General features: G+C 40.5%; 1 protein-coding gene across 2 annotated transcripts in view; it reads right to left on the bottom strand.

The window, feature by feature from the left end:
* Positions 1 to 15,823, bottom strand: part of LOC117521735 (segment polarity protein dishevelled homolog DVL-3-like) — a 42,899-nt gene that overhangs the window by 4,230 nt on the left and 22,846 nt on the right. The window contains exons 3-12 of one of the 2 annotated variants that reach the window (XM_034183076.1): positions 14,498 to 14,613; positions 12,939 to 13,063; positions 11,103 to 11,238; positions 10,363 to 10,453; positions 10,174 to 10,243; positions 8,747 to 8,886; positions 8,528 to 8,604; positions 8,139 to 8,206; positions 4,747 to 4,896; positions 951 to 1,082 (exon numbers count right to left, since the gene is read on the bottom strand). In XM_034183076.1, the coding sequence (XP_034038967.1) occupies positions 951 to 1,082; positions 4,747 to 4,896; positions 8,139 to 8,206; positions 8,528 to 8,604; positions 8,747 to 8,886; positions 10,174 to 10,243; positions 10,363 to 10,453; positions 11,103 to 11,238; positions 12,939 to 13,063; positions 14,498 to 14,613 (1,105 nt within the window). The remainder of the gene's footprint in view (positions 1 to 950; positions 1,083 to 4,746; positions 4,897 to 8,138; positions 8,207 to 8,527; positions 8,605 to 8,746; positions 8,887 to 10,173; positions 10,244 to 10,362; positions 10,454 to 11,102; positions 11,239 to 12,938; positions 13,064 to 14,497; positions 14,614 to 15,823) is intronic. The other variant, XM_034183077.1, reaches the window with a different exon arrangement.

Below are 15,823 nucleotides of genomic sequence, written 5' to 3'. Positions count from 1 at the left end.
GGAAATGCAGTGTAAATAATCTAAGATGAGAAAAGCAGGAGCTTCCAGGAATCCACATCTTACTACATTACCAGCTCAGCAATGCCCCCAATTATATTGACTTTTGACACTTATTTGAGTTTCACATGTTTCTGCAATCAATAACTAATTCTATGATTGTTAGTGAATAAGTAATTTGAAATTTGATATCTGGGTTGAATAAAGCACTGTTTGAAGGACTGCTATTTGTTTCATATTATGATCATTTTTAGGTGCTTCAGCACTGCAGGGACAACCTGAGTACTAGAATATCTGAAGTGCTACCATTTAAACCAGGCTGAAAAGACCCTGATCTCTACAGTATGGAAACGTAAAGTGGTGATGCACGAGTGACAGAGATGCAACAAGTAACCAAGGCCCAGGTCCATTTTTGGGAACATCTAACAGCACTGCTGCACTAAGTTCAACATTACTGCTTTGTTACCTGCAGAAACTGACAAATCACAGCTATTTACTGGAATCCACAGGAAAGTACTAATCCCAAAGCAAGAATGATAAGAAAAAACAAAGTATGGAAAACTAAAAAAGTCACACCATCATTTCACTCTGTTCCCAACACAGGTCCTATTTACACCAGGTGTTATTCCCTGGAATAGAAAAGCACCATTTGCTTGTTTTGTTATTTGTGGTCCCCCACTGTTAAAAAAAAAAAACATCAATTCATCATTAAAATATGCTCTGACACAGTTTGGTAAGTGACCACCAAATCACAATTGTTTGGGGAATCTCAATCTTCCTAGAGTGGGAAAATGAAATGCCACTTCTACAATTTGCAAAACAACATTCATTAATCACACTTTAACTTTTAAAATATTTTCAAGAGAATGTAGTTCACATGTAAAAGTATTTAAAGCATCATAACTACTTTATAAAGGAAAGAGAAAACATGTACAATGCTTTGACAGACATACCAATAAAAGCATTGGCGATGGTGATTTTGAGCCACATCCTGTCTCGCACCTCAAGACCTGACTCTGGGCAAGCCATAGCCTTTGCAACGGTTGACATGTCGCTGTGTATCGACAGGTGGAAGTCATCAAATCCTGCGAGAGAGTAGACGATGTGCTAGATTGAGCAATAGTCTCACATTTTATTCATGTCATCATCAGTATCTATCTTATGACATAACAGTGCACGCACTGACAGGATGTCCCAGGTGAAACGGACCATCAGATCATGTGAAAATCTAGCAAACAATCTGAACGTCATGTCTGTCTGACAGGACACGTGTCCTTTGAACGGCGTGCCACAGGACGTACACCGCATCATGTGAAACATAGCTCACGTGGGTGACATTCAGATCGCCTGCTGTGTGTTCACATGATCTGACGGTCCGTTTCTCCTCGCACAGCCTGTCTAGGTGCGTGCTGTGCGCTTGCTCCAGGCTGTCACAAAAGCGATATATGTTTTTATGTATTTCCACGCAAGGACAGCAAGCACACAGACGCTCATCATGGTGGACAGCTGTAAGGTCATGTCCTTCAAAACTCAAAGAAGATCTCAACAGCTGCTGCTGTAGGCAGCCACACCTCCTGTCCCTTCAGCGCACACCCTAAAGTGTCTCTCTCTGTTTCTATGTTATTTGATCATTTTATTTAGTTATTTTGGCATGTAATTGTCTATGGCTTGTTTATTTCTAGACCCAGATGGACATAATATAACATAATAAGAGCGCACTGCTTCATGTCATTTCATGACTGTATGTCTGTGACCATGGGTCATATACAGAGGCATAGAGGGACCATATCTGTCTTGGCTGCTCAATAAGAGGGATTAAATATTGGGAATTGCGGTGTTTTATGTGGGGAGTGGTTTTCGTTTTTTCTCCACAGCAGTGGCGCAATGTGGTGCAACATGTTCCAGCTGCTGGCACTGTGTTTGTGTATGTGCAGGAGCGTGCATGAAACCGTCGCAGCAGGATCATTCACACCTGACCGACCATGTGTCCCTCCTGACGTCGGCTCAAGGTTTTTGTGGTTCGCTCATTCGGTCTGTTTCGCTGTGATTCGCCCTGATTCGTACTTATTCCTGGTATGTGTGAAGGGGCCTTTAATGGTGTCTGAAATCCTACTGCAAGATTCTTACATATGGGAATTCTATTTCAGTTTTTACAATTACAGATAATGACATATGCATGGATGCTTAGGAGAAAAAAAAAGACAGCAATGTGATTCATCTATAATATTTAAGATAGCAAAAGTTGCCCCGAATGCTATAGGTGTTTGGAAAGCTAAGGGGGGGTCTGGGGGGAGGCCCCCTCCCTCCCCCCAGAAAATTTTGAGAATACAAGTGCCCTGTGGTGCATTCTGGTGCATTCTTTGGACTAAATTTGGACCTGAAACAGCTGTTAAATTTCTCTTGTGATCTCATGCAGTATGGCACAACATGTGGCTTTTGAATGCATGTTGTGCCATCCTGTAGGAGCATGTACAGAATATATCAACACAACAGTTTACAAATATAGCTAAATCTTCATGAAAACTTTATTTAGTTTGTTTGTGATTGGGCTCAAAAACTAGGCAATTAAAAATCTTAACTCTCAACTAAAATGTTATAAATAACTTCATAACTGCTTTCAAACTAGGTGAAGAGCTATCATATCATAATATCATACCATAATACTGAAGCCACTCGATTACTATTATTCATTCAATAATGCACAACAATAAAATGTTAAATTTGTTTAAATTATCCGTCTCAGTCTGAGCCATCTGAACCTGAATTTATTTATTTTTTATTTTATACAGAAATTTATTTATTGATTGACATACCTTGATTAAGATACCTTATAGTAAAAAAGCCACATATTCTTGTGTAAATTCCTGTAAATCCACTCAAAGCCACTGTCTTTTTCCCATGAAAAAAGTCTACATTAATAAAAACTCATTTACATTCTTGTGTAAATTCATGCAGCCTAAATCCATTCAAAGCCAGTCTTTTTTCCCAATGAAAGAAATCTAGATTAATGAAAAAGGCACATAATCTTTTCTAAAATCCTGTTTGAACAGCACAATGTTTATTTTCCAGAGAGAGAAAAATTCTTACCATGTTTCCTGAGGGCACAGTTCACTTTTCCCGTTTCTTTTATCTTTCAGGTGTGTTGATGAAGCCAGCGACAATTCCACGGATTCTTGTCCTTATCAGACTTTTTCAAACAATCTTTCTCGTCATCTTCTCTCTGTCCGACGTCAGTCTGTGACAGAGACATGCTGCGCAAGTCTTCTTTTAAAAACTTTAGCGCTCTAAAGCAGGGGTGGCCAAGTTTGGTCCTCGAGAGCTACCTTCCTGATGCTCTTAGTTGTCTCCCTGCTCCAACACACCTGAATCCAATGAAAGGCTCAGTCTTTCATTGGATTCAGGTGTGTTGGAGCTCTCGAGGACTGAACTTGGCCACCCCTGCTCTAAAGGTTTGCGATGTCCATATGCTACCTTTAGCTAAAGCTTCGTGCAGGAGACACACAGCGTCGCCGCAGCAACCAACCAGTCTCACTTTATAACTGTCACAACAGCCAGGCTTTTTTTTCTCCGAGGACACTGAATTTTATCAGTGTCCGCGGACTGCCGCGGTCTTATAAAACTTGCACAATGTCGTAAAAAAAAAAGAACACTTTGTGATAGACATTTTAAGAACTCAGTGACAATCATGATTACAGAGTAAAACACTAATACCTCCCCCCCATGATGAAATCCGTGGAATGTCGCGGATCCACAGATTTTTCACAGCCCTGCATTTCTTTTAGACAGCAAGAATTTACAAAAAGACGGAAAACCGTCCAAAGACGGCGAATAAGCATCCCTGCATATGTATGTTTTAAATGCCCCGAACTGCTGTTTTGACCTCTTTTGGGGGAGGGTCCAAATCTAAATGGGAATGGGGGGGGGTTTGTCAGATGTCCCTGTTCTTCCTGTAATTTGAACCATGCTGTTGGTGTTTTAGAACACAGATTTTATGCTTTTAAACCTTGTTAAAGCATCACTGAGAAATAACTCTTAAGTTACAGAACAGACCTTGACAACTACAAATATCATGAAAAAACAGAAGCAGCAGTAACATTTTCTCATTATATTAAACTAGATTTTATTTTCATTTTACTACATGTGATTAACTGAAATGTATATTTTGTATAAAAGGGGAAAATCTAAAAATCTAAATCATATCCATTTGGACAAAAACTGTTTGGTGAAGAAAGAACCTTTTACAGAAAAAAGAAAAAAAAAAAACATTGCTGGTTTTCCAAAGATTACAGGGAAGATGAAAGATGTGAGTTATGGCTTAGATTTGACAGGAGTTGTTGAGCAGATGGAAGCTGTGAAGCCAAACACAGCATTAGCTGGAACAGCAAATTGTTTCTGGAATGCCGTGGAAGGGCAGGGCCACTCTTAACACCAGCATCTACTAAGAAGCATATTTGGAGGAGGTGGAGTGGAAAAAGATGTTCAAAAATTAATTCTAAAAACTCAGTCTTGAATTACACTTATACCAAACTAATTTTATTTTCTGTGCACTGTGAAAAGCATTTTACCATATAACAGGGAAGTTATAAAGTCAAACAGAAGCAATACAACAAGAAAAAAAAAACAAAAAAACAAACAAAACAAAATGAGGGAATGGCAGACGGTGTATTATGTGTATCTGATGAATGTAGGTTGTGCCAAGAAAATGCTTTGACACTCAGACAGCAAAAGCGAATGGGCAGCATGACTCACGTTCAGTCTCAGGAATAGAGCTGCTGATGGAGGAGCTTGTGGAGGTAACGGTACTCATAGAAGGGCTCATGCCATATGGGGGGTACACTCCTGTCATAGCTGCTGTATGGGACACCCATGCAGCCGGGTCAATTGGCCTGATCGGCTCACCTGTTAGATGAAATGTTGGGAGTTTAGATTTAAATCACACTGCATGACCTAACACAAAATCAGAAGATAAATGCAGCTGCATATATTTGCAATAACACAACTTTAAATACAAGAAGACAGAAAAATTATCAGTTAAAAGGGAAAGAAGAGTAAATATTTTAATTATCCATAGTCATTTTCCCTGATAGGTTGATTTTTCACCAGATTTCCTTCTAAATTCGGCTGAAAATAACTTGCCTTGTTGGTCAAGTGAGGGATTTGAAGCACGGGTCTGACAGCACTCAGTCACAAGCACAATGATGAGCAGGCAAGCTGTCAAGTACTGTCACATTTGGCCTTTTGGCAGCCCAATTGATGGAAATCTGTCATAGTGACTAATAACTTTAATCCCTGCACATGACGCAGTCCAAGCACGAAAACAATCGTCACTGAAATGAGGATTATTAATTATATTTTGCAGAGTAGTGTGGGTTCTGTGCTGACCTGTTTCGAGTGTCAGGTTATGGTCACTGAGCCTGTACTTGGTCAGGATTTGCTTCTGCTTTGCATCTCTGAGAGGCGAGCAACTCTGTCAATTCTTATTCTCTTTTTAGGTTCAGAGAAACGCTTATTCTCCTTTGGGTGGCAATTGGTTTGTCCAGTGTTCCAAATAGTCTTGAGTGATGCTTGACTGCTGATTTTGTTGACCCAATTGTAGTTTAGGACACCAATTGATGTTTGGGAAGCAGAGCTGGACAAGTTTAGTATTTATGAGGGTACCAGCTGGATCAGAGAATTCTTTTCAGGGTTCAGCTCCTGAGTCTTTAGTGGCTCGAACTGGAGCATTCTTGGGACTGTTGTTTCAATGGATCCAGAATTTGAATATTCTTTTTTGATTTGGTAAAGCCATTGGGTAATGACTAATTCTGTCCTACGTGCATTATTAGGTGTTTTTGATTAGACTTTCAATATAGATCAGCAGAAATCAGCATGTATGTCTTCAATTGAATGCTTTTCACACTAGACCTGAAAATTGAGTGGCCCACAGACCTCACTTCCATTTAGCACAATAAGCTGGATTATACAGTCAAATTTTTGCACCAGACTGTAAATGGCATGTGGACTTGGTGAAATATTCTTTTAATAGTATAGAGTGCTCTGCAAGCTTTTTCTTTTCATGCCTTCACTGTCATTTGGAGACTCCCTGATGCAGTAATCGGGGTAGAGAAATCCACTGGTCTGAGGTCGCGGATCAGTTATTGTCTAGTAGATATTTTCCCCTGTTTGGATAGCGAGCGTCTAGCCTTGATTTGGACAGTCAAGTTTTGAAAAAGACAAAGCAAAAAGCCATGACCGGCTTGCTGATAGCTGTCTAAAAAGCGCCCTTTTTCAAATGAGTTCTCTCTGTGTCTGTGTGTGTGGAGCTGCTCTGCTCGCTCACACAGACAGGGAGAGTGCGAGGGGGAGGGCTGAATGTTAACACTTTTCTTTCTAGCAGTTCTGTAATTTGTGGAATACAACAGAAAACAACCCAAATCAGAAAAAGTTGGGACTATATGTAAAATGAAGACAAAAATAAAAATGCTGCACTATTCCCAGTTTCTCCACTCACACCCACAGAAGCCAAAAGTTCTTCCAAAGTTGGGTCTTGGTGACTTCCCTCCCTAGTCTCCTTCCAGCACGGACATTTAGTTTTTGAGAACTGTCTACCTGACACAGATTTACCATAAAGTACCACACTGTTTGTATTTCTGAATGATTGGTGTAAATAAAGTCGAAGAAATAGTCAGTGACTTGGAAATGTTCATGTTTTTGTCCCCTGACATTTCTCAAGAATTGATTAATTCTTACATTTAGAATAAACTGTCCTGTCCCAACCTTTTTTTTTTTTGGGGGGGGGGGGGGGGGGGGGGAATGCTGCCGGCCTTAAACGTAGGAATGTGGTTATATATTAACAAATAAAATAAAGCTGACCAAACAAAACATGAAATGTGTAGGTTTCACACAGTCTGCAGTAAACAGAAGTCAAAGAAAATGTCAGGATCATTATGGGACACCCCCCACCACCCACTGCATATTTCATATCATCCAAACTTCTCTGATTTGGAGTTATAAAAAACAAAATAAACTTTCCATACATTCAACACAAAATGAAAATGTTCTTATAGATTTACAAATACAACACTGACTGAATACATGTGCATGATGTGATGATTAATGCTACACTGAGGCTCGCCGGGAGAGGCTCTGACCTTCCAAATACCCGGTGCCACTACCTCAGACCAGGAGGACCAGTAACAAAATTAGTGCTACTGGTCCTGACCAGTAGGCTCAAAAAATATTTCTCTAACCCTGGTAATCATTAGACAGAGGTAAGTATACTGCATTGTGTGTTCTAGGTTACTGCTGCCTAGGCTGAACCTACATCTGTATTCCTGACACCTGGGCATTTTTGGAAGATCATAATTTTGGTTTTTATTCCATTAACTCTCTCTTTTATTCATGCAATTAACCTTGGCTGTCGGATGAGGCTAATAATCAATCAGTAGTAACAGATTAAACTATAAACGTTTGATAACACAGTTGATTATGCAATGTTACCTAGATATCTAATGTTATCAGTCGATAACTAGGTATCATAGCTTAGTTAGTCAGTAGCTGTAGTCTATAAATGGCTTGTTTAGAACTCCTGCGAGGTGCTTTTAGCACTGTTTGAAGAGCGCTTCAAAAAGTCCAAGGACTACTTTGCAAGACAATCTTTGCTTCAAATTATGTGGTACTGTGTGATGTTCACAAAAGAACACAAAAAAGTAGCTGGAAACTGGACTTGCAACACAGGGCATTACAGCCACAGCGAGGGGCCATCACTACCACTGTGAAATTCAGACACTGCCTGCCAGGCTTCAACGGATTTGCATGAATCATGGAGATGGACGTTTTGATCACACGATCCATGGAAAGCCACATGCCCACATGCCTGAGTGATACATCTCCATGACTAAAAACCGTGACCAGATTGGAACTGAGTTTTGTGATCAGTTACACCCCTAATGAACAGTGTTAAAACTGTAAAAATGACTTTCCATATCACAGCCACTTCGTGATGTGACTAGAGGAATCAATGACCCAACAGATAGACAATGAAATTCTTCAATATGTGTTACAGAATTTATCAAACAGTTCTCACAGTTCCAGGGAAATTTTTTTTTTTTGGGGGGGGGGGGGGGGGGGGGGTGTTGATAAAAAAACCAAAAACAACTCACTTCTGGGCAAAGCAAAACAGCTCCGAGGGTTAGGATCCCAGCACTTAGCCACAGTGAGTGTAATGGGACTAGGGGGTAAAGAAAAATTTTAGACCGACAGACAGACACAGACAGAGTTAACATTGACCTAAGAACACACAGAATAGCCTTTGCATCACAATTACCAGGATTATGTTCTTTATTACCCAGCACTTCAGCACAGTTAAGGACAGGACAAAAAAGATAGCTGGGCCTTGGCAGCAGTATGCATTTTGTAAGCAGAGTTAATTGTTGTGGTATTTTACAGAAGAAATTTTCAATTTGTTGTTGAAGAATATGCAAAAAGATTTTATATTAATCTATATTATCACTACAGGACGATGGTTGTATGTCGTTCATCTGAAACATACCCTGGCTTGTGCACTATGTCTCTCAGCACTCGTACTGCATCATCATTGCTCATGTTTTCAAAGTTGATGTCATTCACCTACAAAAAAACAAAAACAAAAAACAAAAAGCAGAATCTTTCAACTGACAATTAAGAATAAACAACCAAACCAAGGCCCAAAGGTGTGACTACTTGTAATATGCACGACATGTAGCAACACTTCCCTCCCCATTTCCCTCACCTGTAGCAGCATGTCTCCTGGCTCTATACGTCCATCTGCAGCCACAGCGCCACCCTTCATAATAGAGCCGATGTAAATTCCCCCATCTCCTCGCTCATTACTCTGACCAACAATACTGATGCCCAAGAAGTTGTATTTCTCTGTGAAATGATAAATACACAGAAGGGATGACTACAGACTGCACAACCAAACAATTTTCCTGTCTCTGAATAGTCCCGACTCAAATAATAAATACCAAAGAATCATCACAACAAATCAAAGCCAAACCACTTCAGGGCTATGAAATGAAAATTGTGAAATCCGAGGAAAATTTGCAGGGGGTCTGGAGGTGGGTACTGCTCCCCAGGAGCCGGGGTCTAGGGCCCTGTGGGGCCCCAGAATTAAATTTTTATCTAATGATACTTTTTCAGCATCTCCTGGAAGAACAAATTAGTGGATATTTAAATGATCCTATATTCAACCTTTTATTTGACCTGTCAATGATGATGTTGAAATAACAAAAAATGAAGTGGAAGTAGGACCTGGAATGATTTTCCTTTTAATTGTAAACCAAATTATGCATTAACTCATGAAATTCATGAAGACTTCAAAAACCACAGCTAAAGCTTGTAGAATATTTGGGAAATCATGGTAAAATATCAATAACATGCCTTATAGTAAAAAGTCACTTATATTCTTGTGTAAATTCATGCAGCCTAAATCCATTCAAAGCCACAGTGTCTTTTTTACAATGAAAAAGTCTAGATTAGTGAAAAAAGTCACATAATCTTGTCTAAAATCCTGTTTGAACAGCAGAATGTTTATTTTCCAGGGATAGAAAAATTCTTACCGCGTTTTCCTGAGAGGGCACAGTTCACTTGTCCTGTTTCTTTTATCTTTCAGGTGTGTTGATGAAGCCAGCGACAATTCCACGGATTCTTGTCCTTATAAGACTTTTTCAAACAGTCTTTCTCGCCATCTTCTCTCTGTGCGACGTCGCTCCGTGACACAGACATGCTGCACAAATCTTCTTTTATAAACCTGAAAGCTCTAAAAGTTTGGGATGTCCACATGCTTAGTTTAGCTGTGGTGTCGCACAGGAGCCACACAGCGTTGCCACAGCAACCAACCAGTCCTGCTTTACGACAACTGTCATAACGGCTACACTTTGAGTGGCATTTTTCCTCCACGAAACTTTGCGGAAACTGTTTTGTATCTGTAATACACAGATGAGTGTCCGCGGACTTATAAAACTTACATGATGTCGTAAAAGAAGAGAACGCTTTGCGATAAGCATTTTAAAAACTCAGTGATGTTCACGGTTATTGTTGAGTTTGTGTGCCAAATTAATTAATTCATTCATTCATTAAAGAGTACATCACTAACACCCCCCTCCCCCTGATGAAATCCGCGGAATCCCGCGGAGTTTTCACAGCCCTGCCACTTACCCATGTTAAGGGTGACAGTGATGATGTTCAGAGACATCGTGGAGTCTGTGATGCTGCTGAATGATGATGACTGGAAGAAAAAGAATCATGACAAGTGGGTGAAAAAGAATGCAGGATATTAGGTCAGAAAGCAGAGTAATGTTTTAAAAGAAGAGTCTAAATAATTTCTAATAGTATACATGTTCTCACCCTGTCCATATTGGAGGCCTTTGGTTTCCTTCTACGACGTCGGGGTCGTCTCATTAGCCGAGAAGAGCTCTGTTCAGTGGAACTACTAAATCTGAAGATAAATAAAATCACTAATAGTTAATTTATGAGAAATGTTGTCATCTAAAACAAAGACTAAAGCCGATGGGCAGGTTCTATCATAAAAACAAGAATCCCATGCAGTAATACACAGGAGCAAGATTCATCGTTATAATGACCTACCTAAAAGAAGCAAATGACTTTGTTTCCATAATAGAACCTTGTGAAGCTCACCCGCTTCACGAGGTGGAGCTACTATATCTGTCTGTACAATGTTATCTAACCTTCTCAATTTAAAATCTATAATCTGGTGGTACCAGTTCACAGTTGCAAACTACTCAGGAAAAAAATAAATACATTTTTTTTTCCTCGAGGCAAATAAACACACAGATGAAGCTTTGCTTCACATCTGTTAAGAATGGAGCCAGGGGAGGGGATAAAAAAAAAAAAAAAACTAACATACCTCAGAACTGAGAACATCAGTATTTTAAAGTGAGCTCTAGAGTCTCCTACTGCTCCTGGAAGGTACTCCAGGGGGTAACCACAAAAACCACGAGACAAATAGGCTGTGCAACTCCCTGCCAAAGCCCATCAACTGTAATTCCTGGCAGATTACTCAGTGCAAAAACATTTTCTTATTGGGACCTGGACAGAACAAGCCGGACATGTGCATAACATCTAACCTGCTGGTTGCATCGTCATCCTCTGAATCAAAACAGGAAGTAGATTCCAGTTCACTGCTCATAAAGGAGGAACAGCTGTCATACTCAGCACCTCCACGTCCTGCTGCCCGCGATGAGTACCCGTTCTGTCTTCCACCTGCAGAATGATGATCAGGACAATACATTCAATTACATCAGCGCTTGCAAATCTAGTACTGGATTCATAAAAACTGAGCTCAACTGTAGTTTCCACCTGTTTAGATTTCAAAATTCTAAGTACAAAACTAATAACTGACTGCAATGATGTAACAAAGCTGAAGTTCAGTAATGTAACTTGACTATCAATCTTGCACAAATATAGGATCAACATGAAGAGAAAACAATCTTATAAAAACCACAAGGCTGTACAACTGTTAATTACTTTCCCTATTAAAGAAGTAACTTGCTTTAATCACTGTCATAGAAATATCTAAAAATGTGTGTATGTGGGTGTTTTTTTAATTTTTTTCTTGGGGGGGGTGGGGGGTGGGGCTAAAAACAAGTTGTGCTGAAACACAGATTTGTCCTTAATGACTTTTTAAAATGCAACCACAGATCTATTAAACATGCAAAACTATAAAATATGCAGTGATATCACAGACAACTTCACCTTAACTGAGGTAATAAAAACTTTATGAATATATACTGTGTAGTCCAGCAATGAGTCATGCTAAACATGTTCATGATGTTCCATTTTTGCAAAGTTGACAGACTGCACTTTTTTTTTTTTTTTTTTTTTTTTTTTTTACACTGCATGTGTTCGGTGATTTGAGGGTTGAATCCCCCCCCCCCCCCCCCCACACACACACACACATATATATGCACCCACACACACGATTAGATTAATCGCAAAGCATATAGTCGATTTATTAAAATCACCTGACAATAGTTTTAGCAAGTTTATTTAGTGAGTTATAAACGTGCACACACTTGTAGGGGTGGTGGCCAAGTGGCTAGTGGACTTGGTTTCAGTGAAGAAGATTTCCAGTTCAAACCCCACCCCTGCCCATGTCTCCATGCAACATGCAGTTGCATCAGTTAAAAAACAAAAAACAAAACAAAACAAAAAAAACAAAACACAAAAACAAACTTGTGCCAAATTAACATGCAGATCCACCTCGGATTTGCTGTGGCAACCCTGAGTGAAGACAAGGGAGCAGCCAAAGGGACTTTTAAACGTGCACAGACTTGTTTTGTCTGTTTAGTGGCAACAACCAATTTACAATCGTGTTCTTTGTGCCTTGTACAATAACATTAACCACTCTATTAGCTTTTCCTTATGTCACAAATTTAAAAAGTGCACATTAAGTATTATTGTTTTGCTACTTGCTGCACGAGGCAAAAGCAGCAGGTTTCAAAAATAAATGCAACTTGTAGACATATTGACATTTGTAATGGAGGCACATAACAATGAACGTGTCCAATATCCATGGTTAGCACAGCTGTCCTTTTCCTGAGCACACACCACCTAATTCACAGTGTGAAAGGCTCAATTTCCAATGCTTCACTCAAACCTTTTGTCTAAATTCTGAATCAATTAAAAAAATGATTTAACTGGCTGAGTAATTCATAGAGGTCTTCCCAGGACAACTTGATGAATAAATCTTTCCCTTCAAAAAAACAACAAAAACAAAACAAAACAACAACAAAAAAACAAAAAACAGGAAACCCTCACTGAAATTATCAGGAATACTAGACAACCAAGCAGCACAAAAGTGAAAACAATAGGTTATCCACTTGACTATAAAATTAGTGGGTAATGAAATTTACATGAATTAAAGTGATAGTTGAAATGAAAATAAAATACTAAGTAGGTAACATCCTTCTGACCATGCTCGTTGCTGTGTTTCCGTCGTGGCTTCTCCCTCTCTCTCCTCTGAGACGCCACGGAACCAGCCTCTGTGTTGTTGTCCAAACTGTCCTGACCGCTTGCTGCTTTCCCACTGACAGACAAAATTAATAAGTCAATATTAAAGAGATAACTGTCTGCTTCTACATTACACTTCTTATCTTTCAACAGTCTCGAAAACAAAAGTTTACTTTGACAATGTCACAAAACAGATTCACTCAGCAAAGGCCATTAATGGCTCAACTCATATCACAGTCAAATGACCAACTAAACACAATTATGGCCATTTCACACCAGATGCATTGCACGTGTGGCAACTGAATTGCCAAGGCTCACAACCATGTAGCTGTGGCAGTTCACTAAGGTTTTTGTTGCTGTGGTGCAACAGCCAGCTCTACTACGAGGTCTGTTAGAAAAGTATCCAACCTTTTTATTTTTTGCAAAAACCTGATGGATTTGAATCACGTGTGCTTGCATGAGCCAACCTTGAACCTTCGTGCGCATGCGTGAATTTTTTCACGCCTGTCGATTGCGTCATTTGCTGGTAAGCAGCCTTTATGTGAGGATGAGTGTAGTCTCTCATCGGATTTTCTTTGCAAGGAAAATGGCGGAACGACTGGAGCAGCGTGACTGCATCAAATTTTGCCAGAAACTGGGCGACAGCCAGGTGGAAACCATTCGGATTATTTCAGAGCAAAAGCACCTCCGTGTTGAAGTCTCACAGGACATGTTGTGACATGCCCACCTCTTCCACAATTTCTTTGATAGTCACACAACTGAAAAGCCACCGAAAGCCGTCTGAATCTTCCGAATGGTGGAAGAGGTGGGCATCATTTTTCGGAGTCCAGCATGTCCTGTGAGACTTCAACATGGAGGTGCTTTTGCTCCATCAGCAGCTTCGTGCCGAAGCCATCGGCATGAATTTCGCTGCAACTCTTTTCATGGCCAAATCTTCTGTCACAGTGGAATGTGCCGAAAAAGTGCTGATGTCGACCTCTTCCGCAATTTCTCGGATAGTCACACGACGGTCCCACATCATCACAGCGTTCACTTTGGAAATGATCTGGTCATTTCAGCGCGTTGATGGCCGACCAGAGCATGGCTCGCTCTCCACCGTTGTGTGGACGTCTTTAAACCGGTTGTACCGCTCCTTAATCTGTGTGATGCCCATAGGATCGTCACCGAAAGCCGTCTGAATAATCCGAATGGTTTCCACCTGGCTGTCGCCCAGTTTCTGGCAAAATTTGATGCAGTCGCGCTGCTCCAGTCGTTCCGCCATTTTCCTTGCAAAGAAAATCCGACGAGAGACTACACCCATCCTCACAGAAAGGCTGCTTACAAGCAAATGACGCAATCGACAGGCGTGAAAAAATTCACGCATGCGCACGAAGGTTCAAGGTTGGCTCATGCAAGCACACGTGATTTAAATCCATCAGGTTTTTGAAAAAATAAAAAGGCCGGATACTTTTCTAACAGACCTCGTATACCACATTGTTCTTTTATGATAGTTAGAATTATGTGAACTGACTGGTAGGAAGGTGGTCTTGAGTCTCCAATGCCGCCAGTCCTCTCCAAAGGGGGTGGTGGCTCGACACTATCTGCTACTGAGCCTCCATCTGTTTGGGCACCATCTCCAGAGACCAACTGTGAACACATCATAGAAGTAGGTCAGAGATATTAGAAGGTATATCCTGTTTTAATGTCACTGCAATATCGTTAAGTTAAAAGAAGGAAGCGCGCGGGGGTGGGGATGGTCCATTGGTTAAGCATTCAAGTGTTGAAGTGCGCTGTTCAAAACCCAGTCAGACCAGAATATCACTAAGGACCCCTGGGCAAGGTCCTTAAACCCCTAGTTGTTCCTGGTGTGTAGTGAACGCCTTGTATGGCAGCACCCTGACATCAGTGTGTATGGGACGCGCAATTGTAAAGCGCCTTCAGCTTCTAATGCTGAAGGGAAAAAAGCTATATAAATGCAGTCCATTAAGTATGCAACAGAGTTTTTCCTGATTAATGCTGTAGTTTGTGTAAATATCTGAAGATTTGAACAAAACCACAGCTTTAAACAAAGCAAATGGACAGGAACTTCTTTTGCAATGCTTCATTTAAACTTGCCAGCCAGTCAATCAGTCTTTGAGAGATTTCCCAGTGTAGGAGCAAAGCTTTCCAGGGTAATTTTGGATTCACAATGGAGAACGTTTGTGCCGAGGTGTGTGGTTAATCTATCTGACAGAGGTGTTGCATGTTACCAAGGTGAGGAAACGAGTGGAATCCAACAGGGAGACAGCTATGCTTGCAGGAAACATTCCATCATTCTGAAGTTTTAACATCTTGTGCCATTTATAGTCACATCTAACACATACCAGTGAACGATAAGTCTGGACACTCAGGTGTTTTTCTGTCTTCACCTTAAGTTCTACAACAAGTTAGCTGTTGGTCACATTACGAGGTCTGTTAGAAAAGTGTTGGACCTTTTTATTTTTTTCAAAAACCACATGGATTTGAATCACGTGTGATTGCATCAGCCAAGCTTGAACCTTCGTGCGCATGCGTGAGTTTTTTCATGCCTGTCGGTTGCGTCATTCGCCTGTGAGCAGGCTTTGTGTGAGCAGTGGTCCACCCTCTCGTCGGATTTTTATTGTGAATAAATGTCTGAACGATTTGGAGCTTTGCTGCATCAATTTTTTTCCAGAAACTGTGAGAGACCTCCAGGTGGACACCGTTCGGAAAATTAATATGGCTTTCAGGGATGATTTTATGGGGATTATACAGATTAAAGAGTGTTACTGCCGCTTTAAGGACGGCCCACAACTGCTGAGAGCGCGCCGCGCTCCGAGCGCCGATCGACATGCTCAAA

This window comes from Thalassophryne amazonica, chromosome 12 (genome assembly GCF_902500255.1).
Source record: "Thalassophryne amazonica chromosome 12, fThaAma1.1, whole genome shotgun sequence".
In the NCBI taxonomy this organism is placed as follows: domain Eukaryota; kingdom Metazoa; phylum Chordata; class Actinopteri; order Batrachoidiformes; family Batrachoididae; genus Thalassophryne; species Thalassophryne amazonica.
Note: the sequence above shows the minus strand (reverse complement) of the source record. Positions and strands in the feature narration are given on the sequence as shown.